General features: G+C 41.6%; 1 protein-coding gene and 1 long non-coding RNA gene across 4 annotated transcripts in view; one reads left to right on the forward strand and one right to left on the reverse strand.

The window, feature by feature from the left end:
- The window catches only part of ATP6V0A4 (ATPase H+ transporting V0 subunit a4), a 101,242-nt gene that overhangs the window by 7,911 nt on the left and 70,100 nt on the right, over window positions 1-23,231 (reverse strand). For all 3 annotated transcript variants that reach the window (XM_019825880.3, XM_019825881.3, XM_011280577.4), the window contains one exon: window positions 1,105-1,233. In XM_019825880.3, coding sequence (XP_019681439.3) covers window positions 1,105-1,233 — 129 coding nt within the window. The remainder of the gene's footprint in view (window positions 1-1,104; window positions 1,234-23,231) is intronic.
- Window positions 1-23,231, forward strand: part of LOC123384049 — a 34,409-nt gene that overhangs the window by 5,370 nt on the left and 5,808 nt on the right. The window lies entirely within an intron of this gene.

Below are 23,231 nucleotides of genomic sequence, written 5' to 3' on the forward strand. Positions count from 1 at the left end.
CGTCCCCACTCCAGGATTAGAACAGAGCTCCATCCCCACTCCAGGATTAGAACAGAGCTCCAGTTAAAGCCCCCAGCCCGTTCAGGCTTATGGGATACTTCGGTGGTAATATAAAAACAGCCACCTGCCTTCAGCTGGGAAAATGTGGCACATTCCTGAGGGGGAGTGGCTGCTCTTGGACAGAAAGGCACAGGGAGGGAGGAGGGAACAAAGCAATTCCTGAATTCACAGGAGAGGCAGATAACGTTACAAAGATAGGTCAGCAAAGTCTCAGCAGAGCCAGGGTTGGGTTGAGACAGGAGAACAAAGAGGGGACAGCAGCTGGGCGTGCTTCTGCTGGGGAGGCGGGCTGAGAATAAACAGCCTGCCTTTTACTTCTTCAGTCGGGCTAGATTCGGGCTCTGCTCTCATGGTGTGAGGGGTACTGACTGGGCACCTCATAATAAACATAGCTGACTCCCAGGGGTACAATTCTGAGTCAAGGAGGCCTCACTAGCAGGGCGCCTGGGCAGCTCAGTTGGTTAAGCGTCTGACTCTTTGATTTTGGCTCAGATCATGATCTCACAGTTCGTGGGATCGAGCCCCTCCTCAGCCTCTGTACTGACAGCGTGGAACCTGCCTGGGATTCTCTCTCTTCCACTTTCTCTGACCCTCTCCCGCAACTCACACTTGCTCGCTCACTCTCAAAATAAATGAATACACTTAAAAAAAAAAAAAAAAAAGGAGGACAGACTAGCACTGAGGACCTTCTCTGTCAGTAAATCTGAAGGCTGATATTCACCCCACACTCACAGATACAGCAGTAACTGGGTTAAAATATTAAAACACTCCTAGATTGGCTGGTGAGTAGCTGTTGTTCTGATCCTATATGCACTCCCCCTCCTTTGGGACCACCCCAACTTCCCATGACTTTGCAACTACAGGACTGCCACCAGCAGGGTCTCCCTGACCCTCCCAGATCTACTGCCTAAGTGTTTTCAGGTGAGCTGGTGCCCATGCCCTACTTACTGGCTGTTAAACATTTGACCATCACCCTTGGTGAGATCCCACATCTAGAATCTGTACAAACTGGGAAATCTTTGTTGGGTGTTGAATCCCACATACCTCTTCTTCATGGTCATCCTGAGCCCCATGGCCACCTGCAGAAGCCCTCTGACCTGTGCTCATGGAAGGGCTGGAGTTGTCACCTTCAATGTCCTCAGTGGCATCTTCTTGGATCATGGATGCCTGCAGCTGTCAGCAAGGAAGGAAGTGAAGCACTAAATTCACCCTTAGAACTAGAATTACAACAATTCTACCTAAAATAAAGGCTGTTGCCAAATATTTACTATGCACCAGACACTGTTCTAAACTCTCTCTATATCACTTCGTTTAGCCTTTGTAACAATGTTTTCAGCTACACACAATTATCACCTTACTCTTCTGAGAAGGAGATGACAGCACAGGAAGGTTAAGAAATATACTCAAGATCATACAGCTTGTCAGGCTAGTTAGTGGCAGAGCTAGGACTCAAACTCAGGCAATCTGATTCCTGAGTATGCCCTCTTCTCCATGGTGCTCCAGAATGTGCCAAATTAATCCATCTTTACAGTAAACCGGTGCACGTACAAGAGTACCTTTTATTGTTAAAAAATAATATGCATTGTCATAAAATTGTCCTTTGGTACCTTTGACATAATCTTGTGACCGACCTGAACAGCCAGATTTCTACAGGCAAAATTAGGGGAGATTAGTGACTGCTATGGTCTGAATATTTTGTATTCCCTCCCTAATTCATATGTTGAAATCCTAAACCCCACAGATGATAGTAGTCAAAGGTGAGGCCCTTGGGAGGTACTTAGGTCACGAGGATGGAGCCCTCATGAACGAGACTAGTGCCGTTAGAAAGGAGTCCCTACACAACTCTCACCCCTTCCACTGTGTTAGGACACAGTGAGAATGTGGCTAAGGACCAGGAAGGTGGGGGGGGGAGGGTGCTCACCACAGTGAATATGCTGCAGCCTTTCATCTTAGACTTCACAGCCTCCAGCACTAAGCAATAAATTTGTTGTTTATAAGCTACCCAGTCTGCGGTACTTTGTTATAGCAGCCCAAAAGGACTAAGACAATGACTTTTTCAATACTAATATAAGTTTTAAAAATAAAAACATCACTTTATAAAAATAGCTAAGAAAAAAATTCAAAGAAAGAAAATCTAGGTATAATTAGCATGTAATTTGGCCTAGTTTTATCCCTAGGTCTGAATAGAAGATCTCTTTCAAGTCACTGTGAAACTTAATGTCCCATGTCCAAAGTGTTTCCTAGAATGATTTCATGGGGGGAAGGGGCGTATTGCAAATTAGGCATTAAGATGTCTTTGCCTTTCTTTCTTTAGTGGTTCTGCACTTACTATTTACAGAGCCATGGGCAAAGGTAAAAATGGAAGTCCATATGCCATATATTTAAATATTTAAGAGTTATAAATCAAGCCAACAGACTCCTAAACATATCCATCTCTAAACTCTAGCCCTTTCTGGTCATTATCCTAGAATTGATTAAAATGAAGATGAATGATTTTATAGAAACATGATACTGGACTTTGTGAATCCTAGTGCCCATCTTCCCCACTTTACTAAATACCCCACAATGTTTGAGCAGAGTGCCCAGTGAAATAAAATGCACAACTCAATTTTAAATTTAGTTACTGACAACTTTCTAAAAACACATGTGCCCAAAGATATGCACAAGGATATTTACAGATTATCTGTAGTCACTAAAACTAGAAACAGGTCGAGGACTTTCAGGGAAGATGGCAGAATAGGAGGGTCCTAAGCTCACCTCATCCCATGGACACTCCTAAATAACACCCACATCAGTGTAAAGAACCCAGAAAACAACTCAAAGACTGGCAGAACAACAGAACCTCCACAGCTAAAAGTAGAGAAGAGGCCACATCAGAAAAAGGTAGGAAGAACAAAGATGAGGTTGGGAAACAAACTGACCTATGGTACTGTCTACAGGAGGGAGGGACACACAGGCATGGAGAAGGGAGAGGAGCAGACCCCACACCAGGCACCCCACGCCTGGGGGACCCACACTGGGAGGACAAATCCTCATATCATTTGGCTCTGAAAAACAGAGGGGCATAATGTAACAAGTTCTTATAATCAGTGGGGCTTGACACCTAGAACTGTAAAACTCAGCAGGCTCTGCCCAAGGAAAGTCAGGAGGTGACAGCAAACTGAGTCCCCACCCTGAAAGAAACAGCATAACAAACAGACCTGCTGAGATACAACAGAGAAGCCTCAGTTTGAAAAATAGGGATATAAGGGAAGGAGATTTACTTATTAAACTCAGAACTTGTGCTGGAGGGGCAGAGACCTTTAAGAGACTTCTCCATGAACAAAAAGCTGGCATAGCCATTTCCCTCCCCATCCCCTAGCCTAGGTACACAGAGACCTGCAGGAACCAGTCCAGCCAGCGAACACTCTCCATCTACCTTGTTAACAGCAACCCCACCCCACCAATGCCTCTGCATGCTTTTCTGCGGACCACAACTCCAACCCACCCCTGGAAGAAGTCCATCTAAAGCAGCACCACAAGCATGGCAGTGTGCAAGCAGCCCCCACAGAGGCCAGCACCATCCCAAAGTGATTCTTGCCCTGGGTAAAGGGGGAGAGAATCACACAAACCTGTTCAAGTGTGGCCCCAGCAGTGGGCTGGGGGCAGATATCGGGCCTAACTGCAGGCCCTGCCCACCAACAAAAGCTTCCAAGGGACAACACAGGGAAAGTGTCCTGAAGTTCAGTGCCACTGCATCTCTGGCAAATGCCTGGTGTGAACCACCTCAAGCCCAAGGTGGTCCCAGACTGGCCACAGGGACCAAACCCTGCCCACAACAGGTAAAGAGAGTCATTGCAGAAGAACTGGACTGAAGAAGCTCAGCCACAAAAGTAGGGCAAACACAATACGCATAGGAAACATCCCTGAAGCACAAGATCCTAGAGAATAGGGGACATTGCACTACTTTCAAGAGCAGAAGACATGGCTGACATTCCTAACACATAGACACAGAGAGTGAGACAAAACGAGGAGACAGAATAATATGTCCCAAATGAAATAGAACAAAATCACATCAAGAGAGCTAAGCAAAAGAGAGATAAGTAATATGACTGATAGAGAATTTAAAGTAATGGTCATAAAGATACTCACTGGACTTGGGAAAAGAGTGGAGGACCTCAGTGAGACTCTCAACAAGGAAACAGAAAACATGAAAAAGAACCAATCAGAGATGAATAACTCAATCACTGAGATTAAAAATACACTAGAAGGAATACATAGTAGGCTAGTGGAAGCATAAGAATGAGTCAATGACCTGGAGGACAGAGTGATGGGAAGCAATCAAGCAGAAAAAAGAAAGAAAAAAGAATAATAATAATAAATGAGAATAGATTAAGGGAACTCAATGACACCATCAAGTGTAATAACATTTGCATTGTAAGGGTCCCAAAAGAAGAAGAAAGAAAAAAAAATGGAGGCAGAAATTTTACTTGAAGATATAATAGCTGAAAACTTCCTGAATCTGGGGAAGGAAACAGGAATCCAGATCCAGAAGGCACAGAGATCCCCCAACAAAATCAACCCAAGGAAGTTCACATCACAAATGGTAATTAAAATGGCAAACAGTAGGGATCAAGAGAGAATTTTAAAAGAAGCAAGAGAAAAAAAACAGTTATATACAAGGGAAACCCCATAGGGCTATCAGTGGACTTTTTAGAATAAACTTTGCAGGCCAGAAGGGAGTGACATGATATATTCAAAATGCTGAAAGAAAAAAAAACCTGCAACCAAGAATACTCTGTCCAGCAAGTCTATCATTCAGAATAGAAGAGATAAAAAGTTTCCCAGACAAATGAAGGTTAAAGACATTCACCACTACTCAAACAGCCCTACAAAAAATGTTAAAAGGGGCTCTTTGAGTAGAAATGAAAGATTGTAATAAAGAGTAAGAAAAGAAGCATAAAAGCAGTAAAATTAAGTACATCTATAAAAACGAGTCAAGATGTTCAGTAAGTAAAAGGAGGTAAAGTAAGACACCACATAACTAAAACATGAGGAACGGAGAAGAGTAAAAGTTTAGTGCTTTATGAATGGATTCAAACTTAAGTGACCATCAATTTCATATGGACTGCTATATACATAAGATGTTATATATAAATGTAAGGGTAACCACACACCAAAAACTGGTAACACATATGCAAAATATAAAGAAAGGGGAATCCAATTATATCACTAAAGAAACCCACCAAATTGTGAGAGAAGAGAGCAAGAGAAGAAAGGAACAGAGAATTACAAAAACAACCACAAAACAACTAACAAAATGGCAATAAGTATGTACCTATCAATAATTACATCGAATGTAAATGGACTAAACACTCCAATCAAGAGATATAGGGTGACAGAATGGATAAAAAAACAAGACCCATCTCCATGCTGCCTAGAAGAGACCCACTTCAGACCTAAAGCCACATGCAGATTGAAAGTGAAGAGTGAAAAATATTTATCACGCAAATGGAAGTGAAAAGAAAGCCAAGGTAACAATACTTATATTAAACAAAATAGGCTTATTTATGTTTTTTTATTATGAAATTCATTGTCAAATTGGTTTCCATACAACACCCAGTGCTCATCCCAACAGGTGTCCTCCTCAATGCCCATCACCCACATTCCCCTCCCTTGCACCCCCCGTCAACACTCAGTTTACTCTTAGTATTTAAGTGTCTTTTATGGTTTGCCTCCCTCCCTAACTTTTTTCCCCCTTCCCCTCCCCCATGGTCTTCTGTTAAATTTCTCACGATCCACATAAGAGTGAAAACATATGGTATCTGTCTTTATCTATATGACTTATTTCACTTAACATAACACTCTCCAGTTCCATCCACGTTGCTACAAAAGGCCATATTTCATTCATTCGCATTGCCAAGTAGTATTCCATTGTGTATATAAACCACAATTCTTTATCCATTCATCAGTTGGTGGACATTTAGGGTCTTTCCATAATGTGGCTATTGTTGAAATTGCTGCTATAAACATTGGGGTGCAAGTGACCCTATGCATCAGCACTCCTATATCCCTAGGGGAAATTCCTGGCAGTGCTATTGCTGGGTCACAGGGTAGATCTATTTTTAATTTTTTGAGGAACCTCCACACTGTTTTCCAGAGCGGCTGCACCAGTTTGCATTCCCACCAGCAGCGCAACAGGGTTCCCATTTCTCCACATCCTCTCCAGTATCTACAGTATCTACAGCCTCCTGATTTGTTCATTTTAGCCACTCTGACTGGCGTGAGGTGATATTTCAGTGTGGTTTTGATTTGTATTTCCCTGATGAGGAGTTACATTGAGCATCTTTTCAAGTGCCTGTTGGCCATCTGGATGTCTTCTTTAGAGAAGTGTCTATTCATGTCTTCTGCCCATTTCTTCATGGATTATTTGTTTTTTGGGCATGGAGTTTAGTGAGTTCTTTATAGATTTTTGGATACTAGCCCTTTGTCCGATATGTCATTTGCAAATATCTTTTCCCATTCCGTCGGTTGCCTTTTAGTTTTGCTGATTGTTTCCTTTGCAGTGCAGAAGATTTTTATGTTCATGAGGTCCCAATGAACTATTGGGGATGTGTCAAGTAAGAAATTGCTGCGGCTGAGGTCAGAGAGGCTTTTTCCTGCTTTCTCCTCTAGGGTCTTGATGTTCAGGTCCTTTATCCATTTTGAGTTTATTTTTGTGAATGGTGTGAGAAAGTGCTCTACTTTCATTCTTCCGCATGTTGCTCTCCAGTTCTCCCATCACCATTTGTTAAAGAGACTGTCTTTTTTCCATTGGATATTCTTTTCTGCTTTGTCAAAGATTAGTTGGCCATACGTTTGTGGGTCCACTTCTGGAGTCTCTATTCTATTCCATTGGTCTGTGTGTCTGTTTTTGTGCCAATACCATGCTGTCTTGGTGCTTACAGCTTTGTAGTAGAGGCTAAAGTCTGGGATTGTGATGCCTCCTGCTTTGGTCTTCTTCTTCAAAATTACTTGGGCTATTCGGAGTCTTTTGTGGTTCCATACAAATTTTAGGATTGCTTCTTTGAGCTTCGAGAAGAATGCTGGTGCAATTTTGACTGGGATGGCACTGAATGTGTAGATTGCTCTGGGTGGTATTGACATTTTAACAATATTTATTCTTCCAATCCATGAGCACGGAATGTTTTTCCATTTCTTTGTATCTTCTTCAATTTCCTTCATAAGCTTTCTATAGTTTTCAGCATACAGATCTTTTACATTTTTGGCTAGGTTTATTCCTACGTATTTTATGATTCTTGGTGCAACTGAGAATGGGATCAGTTTCTTTATTTGTTTTTCTGTTGCTTCATTACTAGTGTATAGAATGCAACTGATTTCTGTACATTGATTTTGTATCCTGCGACTTTGCTGAATTCATGTATCAGGTCTAGCAGATTTTTGGTGGAGTCTGTCGGGTTTTCCATGTATAATGTCATGTCATCTGCAAAAAGTTAAAGCTTGACTTCATCTTTGCCAATTTTGATGCCTTTGATTTCCTTTTGTTGTCTGATTGCTGATGCTAGCACTTCCAACACTATGTTAAACAACAGCGGTGAGAGTGGACATCCCTGCTGTGTTCCTGATCTCAGGGGGAAAGCTCTCAGTTTTTCCCCATTGAGGATGATGTTAGCTGTGGGCTTTTCATAAATGGCTTTTATGATGTTTAAGTATGTTCCTTCTATCCTGACTTTCTCGAGGGTTTTTATTAGGAAAGAATGCTGAATTTTGTCAAATGCTTTTTCTGTATCGATTGACAGGATCATATGGTTCTTTTCTTTCTTTTATTAATGTGATGTATCATGTTGATTGATTGGCGAATGTTGAACCAGCCCTGCATCCCAGGAATGAATACCACTTGATCATGGTGAATAATTCTTTTATATGCTGTTGAATTCAATTTGCTCGTATCTTGTTGAGAAGTTTTGCATCCATATTCATCAGGGATATTGGCTTGTTGTTCTCTTTTTTTGCTGGGTCTCTGTCTGGTTTGGGAATCAAAGTAGTGCTGGCTTCATAGAATGAGTCTGGAAGTTTTCCTTCCCTTTCTATTTTTTGGAACAGCTTGAGAAGGATAGGTATTATCTCTGCTTTAAATGTCTGGTAGAATTCTCCAGGGAAGCCATCTGGTCCTGGACTCTCATTTGTCGGGAGATTTTTGATAACTGATTCAATTTCTTCTCTGGTTATGGGTCTGTTCAAATTTTCTATTTCTTCCTGTTTGAGTTTTGGAAGTGTGTGGGTGCTTAGGAATTTGTCCATTTCTTCCAGGTTGTCCAGTTTGTTGGCATATAATTTTTCATAGTATTCCCTGATAATTGCTTGTGTTTCTGAGGGACTGGTTGTAATAATTGCATTTCATTCATGATTTGATCTATTTGGGTCATCTCCCTTTTCTTTTTGAGAAGCCTGGCTAGAGGTTTATCAATTATATTTATTTTTTCAAAAAACCAACTCATGGTTTCATTGATCTGCTCTACCGTTTTTTTTAGATCCTATATTGTTTATTTCTGCTCTGATCCCTATTATTTCTCTTCTTCTGCTGGGTTTGGGGTGCCTTTCCTGGTCTGCTTCTAGTTCCTTGTGGTGTGCTATTAGATTTTGTATTTGGGATTTTTCTTGTTTCTTGAGATAAGCCTGGATTGCAATGTATTTTCCTCTCAGGACTGCCTTCGCTGCATCCCAAAGCATTTGGATTGTTGTATTTTCATTTTCATTTGTTTCTACATATTTTTAAATATCTTCCCTAATTGCCTGGTTGACCCATTCATTCTTTAGTAGGGTGTTCATTAACCTCCATGCCTTTGGAGGTTTTCCAGACTTTTTCCTGTGGCTGATTTCAAGCTTCATAGCATTGTGGTCTGAAAGTGTGCATGGTATGATCTCAATTCTTGTATACTTATGAAGGACTGTTTTGTGACCCAGTATGTGATCTATCTTGGAGAATGTTCCATGTGCACTGGAGAAGAAAGCATATTCTGTTGCTTTGGGATGCAGAGGTCTAAATATATCTGTCAAGTCCATCTGATCCAATGTATCATTCAGGGCCCTTGTTTCTTTTTTGATCCTGTGTCTAGATGATCTATCCATTGTTGTAAGTGGGGTATTAAAGTCCCCTGCAATTACCACATTCTTATCAATAAGGTTGCTTATGTTTGTGATAAATTGTTTTATATATTTGGGGCTGCAGCATTTGGTGCATAGACATTTATATTTGTTGGCTCTTCCTGATAGATAGACCCTTTAATTATTATATAATGCCCTTCTTCATCTCTTGTTACAGCCTTTAATTTAAAGTCTAGTTTGTCTGCTATAAATATGGCTACTCCAGCTTTCTTTTGACTTCCAGTAGCATGATTGATAGTTCTCCATCCCCTCACTTTCAATCTGAAGGTGTCCTCAGGTCTAAAATGGGTCTCTTGTAGACAGAAAATAGATGGGTCTTCTTTTTTTATCCATAATGATACCCTATGTCTTTTGGTTGGAGCATTTAGTCCATTTACATTCAGTGTTATTATTGAAAGATATGTATTTAGAGTCATTGTGATGGCCATAGGTTTCATGCTTGTAGTGATGTCTCTAGTACTTTGTGGTCCTTGCAACATTTCACTCACAGAGTCCCCCTTAGGATCTCTTGTAGGACTGGTTTAGTGGTGACGAATTCCTTCAGTTTTTGTTTGTTTGGGAAGACCTTTATCTCTCCTTCTATTCTGAATGACAGACTTGCTGGATAAAGGATTCTTGAATGCATATTTTTTTCTGTTCATCACATTGAAGATTTCCTGCCATTCCTTTCTGGCCTGCCAAGTTTCAGTAGATAGGTCTGCTACTACCCTTATGTGTCTACCTGTGTAAGTTAGGGCCTGTTTATCCCTAGCTGTTTTCAGAATTCTCTCTTTATCCTTGTATTTTGCCAGTTTCACTATGATATGTCATGCAGAGGATAGATTCAAGTTACGTCTCAAGGGAGTTCTCTGTGCCTCTTGGATTTCAACGCCTGTTTCCTTCCCCAGATCAGGGAAGTTCTCAGCTATGATTTGTTGAAGTACACCTTCAGCCCCTTTGTCTCTCTCTTCTTCTTCTGGAATTCCTATGATACAGATATTGTTCCGTTTGATTGCATCACTTAGTTCTCTAATTCTCCCCTCATACTCCTGGATTTTTTTTTTTTTATCTCTCTTTTTCTCAGCTTCCTCTTTTTCCATAATTTTATCTTCTAATTCACATATTCTCTCCTCTGCCTCTTCAATCTGTGCTATGGCCACCTCCATTTTATTTTGCACCTCATTTATAGCATTTTTTAGTTCCTCATGACTATTTATTAGTCCCTTGATCTCTGTAGCAATAGATTCTCTGCTGTCCTCTATTCTTTTTTTCAAGCCCAACAATTACTTTTATGACTATTATTCTAAATTTTTTTTTCAATGTTTATTTATTTTGGGGACAGAGAGAGACAGAGCATGAATGGGGGAGGGGCAGAGAGAGAGGGAGACACAGAATCGGAAACAGGCTCCAGGCTCTGAGCCATCAGCCCAGAGCCCGACACGGGGCTCGAACTCACGGACCGTGAGATCGTGACCTGGCTGAAGTCGGACGCTTAACCGACTGCGCCACCCAGGCGCCCTTTATGACTATTATTCTAAATGCTTGTTCCATTATATTGCTTAAATCGGTTTTGATCAATTCGCTAGCTGTTGCTACTTCCTGGAGTTTCTTTTGAGGAGAATTCTTCCGTTTCATCACTTTGGGTAGTCCCTGCAGTAGCTCCAAACTGCAGGGCACTTCCCCTGTGCTATCTGGAGAAACTTGTGTTGGTGGGTGGGGCCACAGTCAGACCCAATGTCTGCCCCCAGCCCACCGTTGGGGCCACAGTCAGACTGGTGTGTACCTTATCTTCCCCTCTCCCAGGGCCAGGACTCACTGTGGAGTGGTGTGACCCCGTCTGGGCTGCTTGCACACTGCCAGGCTTGTGGTGCTGCTTCAATGGGATCTGGCCAAGGGCATATTAGACGGGGTGGATCTGCAAGGTTCACAGGGGTTAGAGGGGCAGACTTAGCTAGCTTTGCTGTCTGTGGTCCCCTGTGGGAGGGGCCCTGCAGCACTGGGAGGGAGGCAGGCTCATCAGAGGGATGGATCCACTGCGTTGGGTGTTTGTGCGGTGCAAGCAAGTTCGGTGACAGGAGCTCCATGCATGTTTATTTTTGAAAGAGAGTGCAAGCGAGGAAGGTGCGGGGGGGGGGGGGGGGGAGGAGGATCTGAAGCAGTCTCCACGCTGACAGCAGAGAGGCTGATGTGGGGCTCAAACTGATGAACCAGGAGATCATAACCTGAGCTGAAGTCTGACATTCAACTGACTGAGCCACCCAGACACCCCTCAAAATAGACTTTTTTGAGAGAGCAGTGAGAGGAGGCATGGGACAAAGAGAGACAGAAGGCGAGAGAAAAAATCCCAAGCAGGCTCCACACTCTTAAGGGAGAGCCCAAGGTGGGGCTTAATCCCACAAACCATGAAATCATGACCTGAGGTGAATGGTGAACCAACTGAGCCACCCAGATGCCCCAAAACACTGACTTTGGATGACACATTGGGCCAGATGGCTTTAACAAATATATTCAGAACATTCCTTTCTCAAACAGCAAAATCCACATTATTTTCAAGTACACATGGAACACTCTCCAGAACAGATCACCTGTTAGGCTAGAAAACAAGTGTTAACAAATTCAAAAACACTAAAGTTATAGCATACATCTTTTCCAACAATAAGGCTATAAAACTAGAAATAAACCACAAGAAAAAAATCTGGAAGGAACACAAATACATGGAGGTTAACTAACAGGCTACTCAACAATGAATGGGGCAACCACGAAATCAAAGGGGAAATCAAAAAACACATGTAGACAAATGAAAATGAAAATGAAAAGACAAATGATCCAAGATCTTTGGGATGCAGCAAAAGCTGTTCTAAGAGAGAAGTTTAGGGGTGCCTGAGTGGCTCAGTCAGTTGAGCGTCTGACTTCGGCTCAGGTCATAATCTCACAGCTCGTGAGTTCAAGCCTGCGTCCAGCTCTGTGCTACCAGCTCAGAGCCTGGAGTCAGCTTCAGATTCTGTGTCCCTTTCTCGCTCTGCCCCTCCCTTGCTCATTCTCTCTCTCTCTCTCTCTCTCTCTCTCTCTCTCTCAAGAATAAATAAAACATTAAAAAAAGAGAGAAGTTTATAGCAATACAGGCCTACATCAAAAAACAAGAAAACTATCAAGCAACCTAAACTTACACCTAAAGGAGCTAGACAAAGAACAAAAAACAAAACCCAAACTATTAGAAGGAAGGAAATAATAAAGATTAGAGCAGAAATAAACAGAACAGAAACTTAAAAAACAAAAACAAGATAACAGATCAATGAAACCAGGAGCTGGTTCTCTGAAAGGATCAACAAAAATTGATAAACCTTCAGCTAGATTCATCAGAAAGGAAGGAGGGAGGGAGGGAGGGAGGGAGGGAGGGAAGGAAGGAAGGAAGGAAGGAAGGAAGGAAGGAAGGAAGGAAGGAAGGAAGGAGACTCAAAATCAGAAACGAAAAAGGAGAAATAATAACCAACAGCACCAAAATACAAAGAATTGTAATAGTATAAAAGAGTATTAGCCAACAAACTGAACAACCTAAAATAAACGGATAAATTCTTAGAAATATATAGCCTACCAAAACTGAAGCAGGAAGAAATATCAATGTTATACATCACATCAGCAGAGAAAGGATAAAAATCGTACGATCATTTCAATAGATACATTAAAAAATTTGACAGAGTATGACATCCACTCATGATTTTAAAAACCCACAACAATGTAGGTTTAGAGGGAACATACCTCAACATAATAAAAGCTATATATGAAAAACCCACAGTTAACATCACACTCTATGGTGAAAAACTGAGAGCTTTCCCCCACCCCAGGATCAGGAACAAGACAAGGATGTAAACTCTTGACACTTTTATTCAACATATTACTGGAAGTCCTAGCCACAACAATCAGACAGCAAAAGGAAATAGATGGCATCTGAATTGGTGAGGAAGCAGTAAAACTTAAATGACCAGAAATGAGTAGGAGAGGAGTTAAAATGGCAGAGAAGTATGGAGACTGGGATTTCCCTAGTCCCTCACCCACAGCTGTATTGAGGTCAGAACACTTGAAACACCCAGGAAATCAACCTGCAGAGTGGCAGAGGGATATCCACAGGTTGAGGGAGACAGCTTGGCGGGACAGAGGTGCGTGTATGGTAATTGGGGGAGATAAAACAATGTAGGCATTGAGGGGAGGGAACCCCCTATGCGGAGAGACAAAGGAGAAACATAGAGAGGCTGTGGTACTGGGATGTTGTGTTAGTACAAGAGAAAAACCTCTCCAGACCATGGACTGGGGAACAAGAAATATAGAGAGTGTCCATTTCTATTTGCAAACAGCCTCAGGAGCTGAAGATCGGAGTTTCCAAAAGGGACAACTTTCTCTGGGCCTGAGTGGCAGTGTGCACATGTCTCGGGGGGAGGGGGGCCAGCCTTGGGGGGCAGTAGTGATCTCAGGGGCACACTGGGAGAGAACAGTCTCCTTCCTCGAGTACTGTGGGAAGAGGGTTCATTGCCTCCCCCAAGGACAAAAGACCCTGCAGGCACCAGTCAGAGGCCTTTACAGGGCAGGGTGGAGGGGCGCTACACTAGAATAGGGTCCACACAGTGCAGGACCCTTTAAGACATTGGGTTTTGAATCCCAGCTGAGCACCTAGGAGGCGAGGGAGACTGTGGAGCAGGGCAAGCTGCCTGCCTGTGCTACCCTGTGAAGGCTGCTTAACAGTGTGGTCTGGGACACCTAGTCAGGGGAAGGAAGATTGGGGTGTCACCATTTTTCTCCCCATCACCTACATGGTGGGGCTTCAGGGAGCAGCACGCAGACTCCAGTGGAGGCAGAACCCACTTATACCAAACCCCACCCCTCCTGGCAACTGCTTACCTACCTGAGCGGGACTGACACCGATAAAACCAGTCTCTCCTCTAGACCAGCACAGCCACTGGTCTAGGCACCAACAGACAACTGTCCTGCAGTTTTGTATGTTAGTCTGTTTCTCTCTCTCTCTCTCTCTCTCTCTCTCTCTCTCTCTCTCTCTCTTCCCTTCTCTTCTCTTCTCTTCTCTTCTCTTCTCTCTTTTTTTTTCTTTCTACCTTGTTTTTTCTTTTGGAATCCAGCTCATGGCTTCTGATTTGATTTTTGGTCAATCCTTATTCTCTCTATGTATAGTTTTTTCGGTTTTGTTTGTTTCATCAGGCATTTCTACTCTATTCTTTTACACCTTTTCTAGATCTCCTTTCTTTTCCTTTCTCTCTCTCTGGATTAACCTTATCGTTTCTTTGATTCTCTGCTTGGTCTTTTTTTTCCTTCTTCACCCCTTTCATTTTTCTCTTTGTATGGGATCAGGTTCCCAGCCCTTTCCTTTTTTCCAGGGTTACTTCAATGAACAAATCAAAGCACACCTGGTGGAAATTCCCAACACTCCACCACGATGAGAAAGGAGGAGCTCGGCAGAGGACTGACTAGTGGGACAGAACAGCCAAATACACAACTACAGAGTGCACGCAGCACACTCCAGAAACATCTCCTGAAGTGCCAGGCCCTGGACAGTGTATGGCTCCTTTTTAATATAGTAGTACTTGCAGTGCAGGGCACATGACAAGCTATTAAAACACGTAAAAGACAGAAACCTAGCCAAAATGACAAAACAGAAGAATTCTCATCAAAAGAAAATCCAGGAAGGAATGACAGCCAGAGAATTGCTCCAAACAGATATAAACAATATATCTGAACAAGAATTTACAAGAATAGTCATAAGACTAATAGCTGAGCTTGAAAAAAAAAAGCGTATAAGACAGCAGAGAATCTATTTATGCAGAGATCAAAGACTTAAGAAATAGTCACAGTGAATTAAGAAATGTTATAAATGGGATGCAAGCTAAACTAGATACAGTGACAGTGAGGATGGAAGAAGCAGAGGAGAGAATAAGTGAAATAAAAGATAAAGTTATGGAAAATGACGAAGCTGAAAAAAAAGAGGGAAAGGAAATTATTAGAACACAAGGGGAGAATTAGAAACCTAAGTGATTCCATGACATGAAATAATATCCATATTATATGAGTTCCAGAAGAAGAAGGTAGAATGGGCCAGAAAGCTTATTTGAACAAATTAGCTGAGAAATTCCCTAATCTGGAGAGGAAAACAGACATCCAAGTACAAGAGGCACAGAAAAATCCCTTAAGTCAACAAAAACAGGTCAACACCACAACATACCATAGTGAAACTAGCAAAATACAAAGATAAAGAGAGAATTCTGAAAGCAGTTAGGGACCAACAGGCTTTAACCTACAAGGGTTGACACATAAGGATGGTAGCATACCTGTCCACTGAAATTTGGCAGGCAATCAGGGAGTGGCAGGACATATTCAATGGGCTGACTAGGAAAAATATGCAGCCAAGAATCCTTTATCCATCAAGGCTGTCATTCAGAATAGAAGGAGAGATAAAGGCTTTGCTTTCCCAGAAAAACAAAAACTGAAGGTGTTCATGACCACTAAACCAGCCCTGCAGAAGATCCTAAGGGGGACTTTGTGAGTGGAAAGCAACAAAGACTACAAAGGACCAGAGACATCACCACAAACATGAAACCTACAGATAAAACAATGACACTAAATCCTTATCTTTTAATAATCACTCTGAGTGTAAATGAACTAAATGCCCCAGTCAAAAGACACAGGGTGTCAGAATAGATGAAAAAAACAAAAAAAGATCCATCTATATACTGCCTACAAGAGACTCATTTTAGACCTGAGAACACCTGCAGATTGAAAGTGAGGGGATGGAGAACCATCTATCAGGTTACTGGATGGCACAAGAAAGCCAGAGTAGTCATACTTACATCAGACAAACTAGATTTTAAAACAAGGACTGTAACAAGAGATAAAGAAGTGTATTACATCATAATTAAGGGGTCTATCCATCAAGAAGAGCTAGCAATTATAAATGTTTATGTCCCCAATGTGAAACACCCAAATATATAAATCAATTAATCACAAACATAAACACATGTATAGATAATAATACCATGATTGTAGGGGACTTTAACACTCCACTTATAACAATGGACAGATCATCTAGGCAGCAAATCAATAAGGAAAAAACAGCGGTCAATGACACATTGGACCAGATGTTAATAACACATTAACAGATATATTCAGAACTTTTCATCCAAAAGCAGCAGAATACACACTTTTTGATTGCATATGCAACATTATCCAAAATAAATCACATACTGGGTCACAAAGCAGCCTTCAATAATTATAAAAGGATTGAGATCATACCATGCATATTTTCAGATTATAATGCTATGAAACTTGAAATCAACCACAAGAAAAAATTTGGAAAGCTCCCAAATACATGTAGGCTAAAGAACATCCTACTAAATAATTAACAGGTAAACCAGGAAATTAAAGAAGAAATTTTAAAATATATGGAAGCAAATTAAAATAAAAACACAATAGTCCAAACCCTTTGGGATGCAGCAAAGGCAGTCCTAAGAGGAAAATACATTGCAATTCATGCCTATCTTAAGAAGCAAGAAAGGTCCCAAATACATAACCTAACCTTACACCTAAAGGAGCTAGAAAGGCAGCAGCAAAGAAAGCCCAAAGGAAGCAGAAGAAGGAAAATAATAAAGATGATAGCAGAAATAAACGATATAGAATCCAAAAAAACAAAACAAAACAAAACAAAACAGTAGAACAGATCAATGAATCTACGAGCTGGGTTGTTTTTTTTTTTAAAGAATAAACAAAATTGATGGGAATGCAAGCTGGTGCAGCCACTCTGGAAAACAGTATGGAGGTTCCTCAAAAAACTAACAATAGAACTACCCTACAACCTAGCAATTGCACTACTAGTCATTTATCCATGGGATACAGGTGTGCTGTTTCGAAGGGACACGTGCACCCTGAAGTTTATAGCACCACTGTCAACAATAGCCAAAGTATGGCAAGAGCCCAAATGTCCATCGGTGGATGGATGGATAAAGAAGATGTGGTGTATATATACAATGGAGTATTACTCAGCAATCAAAAAGAATGAAATCTTGCCATTTGCAACTACGTGGATGGAACTGGAGGGTATTATGCTAAGTGAAATTAGTCAGACAAAAATCATATAACTTCATTCATATGAGGACTTTAAGAGAGACAACAGATGAACATAAGGGAAGGGAAACAAAAATAATATAAAAACAGGGAGGGGGACAAAACAGAAGAGACTCATAAATATGGAGAACATCAGAGGGTTACTAGAGGGGGCATGGGAGGGGAGATGGGCTAAATGGGTAAGGGGCACTAAGGAATCTACTCCTGAAATCATTGTTGCACTATATGCTAACTAACTTGGATGTAAATTTTAAAAAATAAAAACTGAAATTAAAAAAATAAAATTGATAAACCCCTAGCCGGACTTCTCAAAAAGAAAAGAAAGAGGACCCAAATAGATAAAATCACATATAAAAGAGGACAGATCACAGCCAATACCACAGAAATACAAACAATTATTACAGAACACTATGAAAAATTATATGCCAACCAACTGGACAATCTGGAAGAAATAGACAAATTCCTAGATACATACACACTACCAAAACTGAAAGAGAAGAAATAGAAAATTTGACCCATAAACAGCAAAGAAATTGAATTCATTATAAAAAAATCTCCCAACAAATAAGAGTCCTGGGCCAGATGGCTTCCGAGGGGAATTCTGCCATACAGTTAAAGCAGAGTTAATATCTATTCTTCTCAAGCTGTTCCAAAAGATAGAAACTGAAGGAAAGCTTCCAGACTCATTCTATGACATAGTCAGCATTACCTTGATTCCCAAACCAGACAAAAACCCCACTAAAAAGGAGAATTACAGGCTAATATCCCTGGTGAACATGGATGCAAAAATTCTCAACAAGATACTAGCAAATCTAATTCAACAGTAAATTAAAAGAATTATTCACCGGGGCGCCTGGGTGGCGCAGTCGGTTAAGCGTCCGACTTCAGCCAGGTCACGATCTCGCGGTCCGGGAGTTCGAGCCCCGCGTCGGGCTCTGGGCTGATGATGGCTCAGAGCCTGGAGCCTGTTTCCAATTCTGTGTCTCCCTCTCTCTCTGCCCCTCCCCTGTTCATGCTCTGTCTCTCTCTGTCCCAAAAATAAATAAACGTTGAAAAAAAAAATTAAAAAAAAAAAAAAAAGAATTATTCACCATGACCAAATGGGATTCATTCCTGGGCTGCAGGGCTGGTTCAATATTTGCAAATCAATCAATGTGATATGTCACATTTATAGAAGAAAGGAGAAGAAACACATGATCCTGTCAACAGATGCAGAAGAAGCATTTGACAAAATACTGCATCCTTTATAAAAACCCTCAAGAAAGTCAGGAGAGAAGGAACATACCTTAACATTATAAAAGCCATATATGAAAGGCCCACAGCTAATATTCTCAATGGGGAAAACTGAGAGCTTTTCCCCTAAGATGAGGAACATGACAGCGGTCCAGTCTCACCACTGTTGTTTTAACATAGTGTTGGAAGTGCTAGCCTCAGTAATCACGCAACAAAAGGAAATCAAAGGCATCCAAATTGGCAAAGAAGAAGTCAAACTTTCACTCTTCACAGATGCCATGATACTCTACAAGGAAAACCCAAAAAACTCCACCCAAAAAATTGCTACAACTGATAGAATTCAGCAAAGTTGTAGGATATAAAATCAATGTACAGAAATCGGCTGCATGTCTATACACCAATAACAAAGCCACAGAAAGAGAAATCAAGGAATCAATCCTATTTACAATTGTACCAAAACCCAGAAAATACCTAGGAATAAACATAACCAATGAGGTAAAAGATCTATATGCCGAAAACTAAAGAAAACTTATGAAGGAAATTGAAGAAGACACAAAGAAATGGAAAAACATTCCATGCTTATGGATTGGAAGAACAAACATTGTTAAAATGTCGATATCAGAGTCAAGATGGCGGCGTAGGAGGACGCTGGGCTCACTGTGCGTCCTGCTGATCACTTAGATTCCACCTACACCTGCCTAAATAACCCAGAAAACCGCCAGAGGATTAGCAGAACGGAGTCGCCGGAGCCAAGCGCAGACGAGAGGCCCACGGAAGAGGGTAGGAAGGGCGGCGAGGCGGTGCGCGCTCCACGGACTGGCGGGAGGGAGCCGGGGCAGAGGGGCAGCTCGCCGGCCAAGCAGAGCCCCTGAGTCTGGCTTGCAAAAGCGGAGGGGCCGGGTGGACTGTGTTCCGACAGCAAGCGCGACTTAGCGTCTGGGAGGACATAAGTTAGCAGTTCTGCTCGGAAAGCGGGAAGGCTGGAGGACAAAGGGAGGGAGAGCTGCTGAGCCCCCGGACGACAGAGCTCAGTTTGGCGGGGAACAAAGGCGCTCGCCAGCGCCATCTCCCCCGCCCATCCCCCAGCCAAAATCCCAAAGGGAACCAGTTCCTGCCAGGGAACTTGCTCGCTCCGCGCAAACACCCAACTCTGTGCTTCTGCGGAGCCAAACCTCTGGCAGCAGATCTGACTCCCTCCCCTGCCACAGGGCCCCTCCGGAAGTGGATCACCTAAGGAGAAGCAAGCTAAGCCTGCCCCTCCTGCCCCGTGCACCTTGCCTACCCACCCAGCTAATACGCCAGATCCCCAGCATCACAAGCCTGGCAGTGTGCAAGTATTCCAGATGGGCCACGCCACCCCACAGTGAATCCCGCCCCTAGGAGAGGGGAAGAGAAGGCACACACCAGTCTGACTGTGGCCCCAGCGGTGGGCTGGGGGCAGACATCAGGTCTGACTGCGGCCCCGCCCACCAACTCCAGTTATACACCACAGCAAAGGGGAAGTGCCCTGCAGGTCCTCACCACTCCAGGGACTATCCAAAATGACCAAACGGAAGAATCCCCCTCAGAAGAATCTCCAGGAAATAACAACAGCTAATGAGCTGATCAAAAAGGATTTAAATAATATAACAGAAAGTGAATTTAGAATAATAGTCATAAAATTAATCGCTGGGCTTGAAAACAGTATAGAGGACAGCAGAGAATCTCTTGCTACAGAGATCAAGGGACTAAGGAACAGTGACGAGGAGCTGAAAAACACTTTAAACGAAATGCAAAACAAAATGGAAACCACCACAGCTCGGACTGAAGAGGCAGAGGAGAGAATACGTGAACTAGAAGATAAAGTTATGGAAAAAGAGGAAGCTGAGAAAAAGAGAGATTAAAAAATCCAGGAGTATGAGGGGAAAATTAGAGAACTAAGTGATACACTAAAAAGAAATAATATACGGATAATTGGTATCCCAGAGGAGGAAGAGAGAGGGAAAGGTGCTGAAGGGGTACTGGAAGAAATAATAGCTGAGAACTTCCCTGAACTGGAGAAGGAAAAAGGCATTGAAATCCAAGAGGCACAGAGAACTCCCTTCAGACGTAACTTGAATCGACCTTCTGCACGACATATCATAGTGAAACTGGCAAAATACAAGGATAAAGAGAAAATTCTGAAAGCAGCAAGGGGTAAACGTGCCCTCACATATAAAGGGAGACCTATAAGACTCGTGACTGATCTCTCTTTTGAAACTTGGCAGGCCAGAAAGAATTGGCACGAGATTTTCAGGGTGCTAGACAGAAAAAATATGCAGCCGAGAATCCTTTATCCAGCAAGTCTGTCATTTAGAATAGAAGGAGAGATAAAGGTCTTCCCAAACAAACAAAAACTGAAGGAATTTGTCACCACTAAACCAGCCCTACAAGAGATCCTAAGGGGGACCCTGTGAGACAAAGTACCAGAGGCATCACTACAAGCATAAAACATACAGACATCACAATGACTCTAAACCTGTATCTTTCTATAATAACACTGAATGTAAATAGATTAAATGTGCCAACCAAAAGACATAGGGTATCAGAATGAATAAAAAACAAGACCCATCTATTTGCTGTCTACAAGAGACTCATTTTAGACCTGAGGACACCTTTAGATTGAGAGTGAGGGGATGGAGAACTATTTATCATGCCAAAAGAAAGCCAAAGCCAAAAGAAGCCAAAAGAAAGCTGGAGTAGCCATACTTATATCAGACAAACTAGACTTTAAATTAAAGGTTGTAACAAGAGATGAAGAAGGACATTATATAATAATTAAAGGGTCTATCCATCAGGAAGAGCTAACAATTATAAATGTCTATGCGCCGAATACCGGAGCCCCCAAATATATAAAACAATTATTCATAAACATAAGCAACCTTATTGATAAGAATGTGGTAATTGCAGGGGACTTTAACACCCCACTTACAGAAATGGATAGATCATCTAGACACACGGTCAATAAAGAAACAAGGGCCCTGAATGATACATTGGATGAGATGGACTTGACAGATATATTTAGAACTCTGCATCCCAAAGCAACAGAATATACTTTCTTCTCGAGTGCACATGGAACATTCTCCAAGATAGATCATATACTGGGTCACAAAATAGCCCTTCATAAGTTTACAAGAATTGAAATTATACCATGCATACTTTCAGACCACAATGCTATGAAGCTTGAAATCAACCACAGGAAAAAGTCTGGAAAACCTCCAAAAGCATGGAAGTTAAAGAACACCCTACTAAAGAATGAGTGGGTCAACCAGGCAATTAGAGAAGAAATTAAAAAATATATGGAAACAAACAAAATGAAAATACAGCAATCCAAACGCTTTGGGACGCAGAGAAGGCAGTCCTGAGAGGAAAATACATCGCAATCCAGGCCTATCTCAAGAAACAAGAAAAATCCCAAATACAAAATCTAACAGGACACCTAAAGGAACTAGAAGCAGAACAGCAAAGGCAGCCTAAACCCAGCAGAAGAAGAGAAATAATAAAGATCAGAGCAGAAATAAACAATATAGAATCTAAAAAAACTGTAGAGCAGATCAACGAAACCAAGAGTTGGTTTTTTGAAAAAATAAACAAAATTGGCAAACCTCTAGCCAGGCTTCTCAAAAAGAAAAGGGAGATGACCCAAATAGATAAAATCATGAATGAAAATGGAATTATTACAACCAATCCCTCAGAGATACAAACAATTATCAGGGAATACTATGAAAAATTATATGCCAGCAAATTGGACAACCTGGAAGAAATGGACAAATTCCTGAACACCCACACACTTCCAAAACTCAATCAGGAGGAAATAGAAAGCTTGAACAGACCCATAACCAGCGAAGAAATTGAATCGGTTATCAAAAATCTCCCAACAAATAAGAGTCCAGGACCAGATGGCTTCCCAGGGGAGTTCTACCAGACGTTTAAAGCAGAGATAATACCTATCCTTCTCAAGCTATTCCAAGAAATAGAAAGGGAAGCAAAACTTCCAGACTCATTCTATGAAGCCAGTATTACTTTGATTCCTAAACCAGACAGAGACCCAGTAAAAAAAGAGAACTACAGGCCAATATCCCTGATGAATATGGATGCAAAAATCCTCAATAAGATACTAGCAAATCGAATTCAACAGCATATAAAAAGAATTATTCACCATGATCAAGTGGGATTCATTCCTGGGCTGCAGGGCTGGTTCAACATTCGCAAATCAATCAACGTGATACATCACATTAACAAAAAAAAGAGAAGAACCATATGATCCTGTCAATCGATGCAGAAAAGGCCTTTGACAAAATCCAGCACCCTTTCTTAATAAAAACCCTTGAGGAAGTCGGGATAGAAGGAACATATTTAAAGATCATAAAAGCCATTTATGAAAAGCCCACAGCTAACATCATCCTCAATGGGGAAAAACTGAGAGCTTTTTCCCTGAGATCAGGAACACGACAGGGATGCCCACTCTCACCGCTGTTGTTTAACACAGTGTTGGAAGTTCTAGCATCAGCAATCAGACAACAAAAGGAAATCAAAGGCATCAAAATTGGCAAAGATGAAGTCCAGCTTTTGCTTTTTGCAGATGACATGATATTATACATGGAAAATCCGATAGACTCCACCAAAAGTCTGCTAGAACTGATACATGAATTCAGCAAAGTCGCAAGATACAAAATCAATGT

The sequence above is a fragment of the Felis catus genome, chromosome A2 (assembly GCF_018350175.1).
Source record: "Felis catus isolate Fca126 chromosome A2, F.catus_Fca126_mat1.0, whole genome shotgun sequence".
NCBI lineage: Eukaryota > Metazoa > Chordata > Mammalia > Carnivora > Felidae > Felis > Felis catus.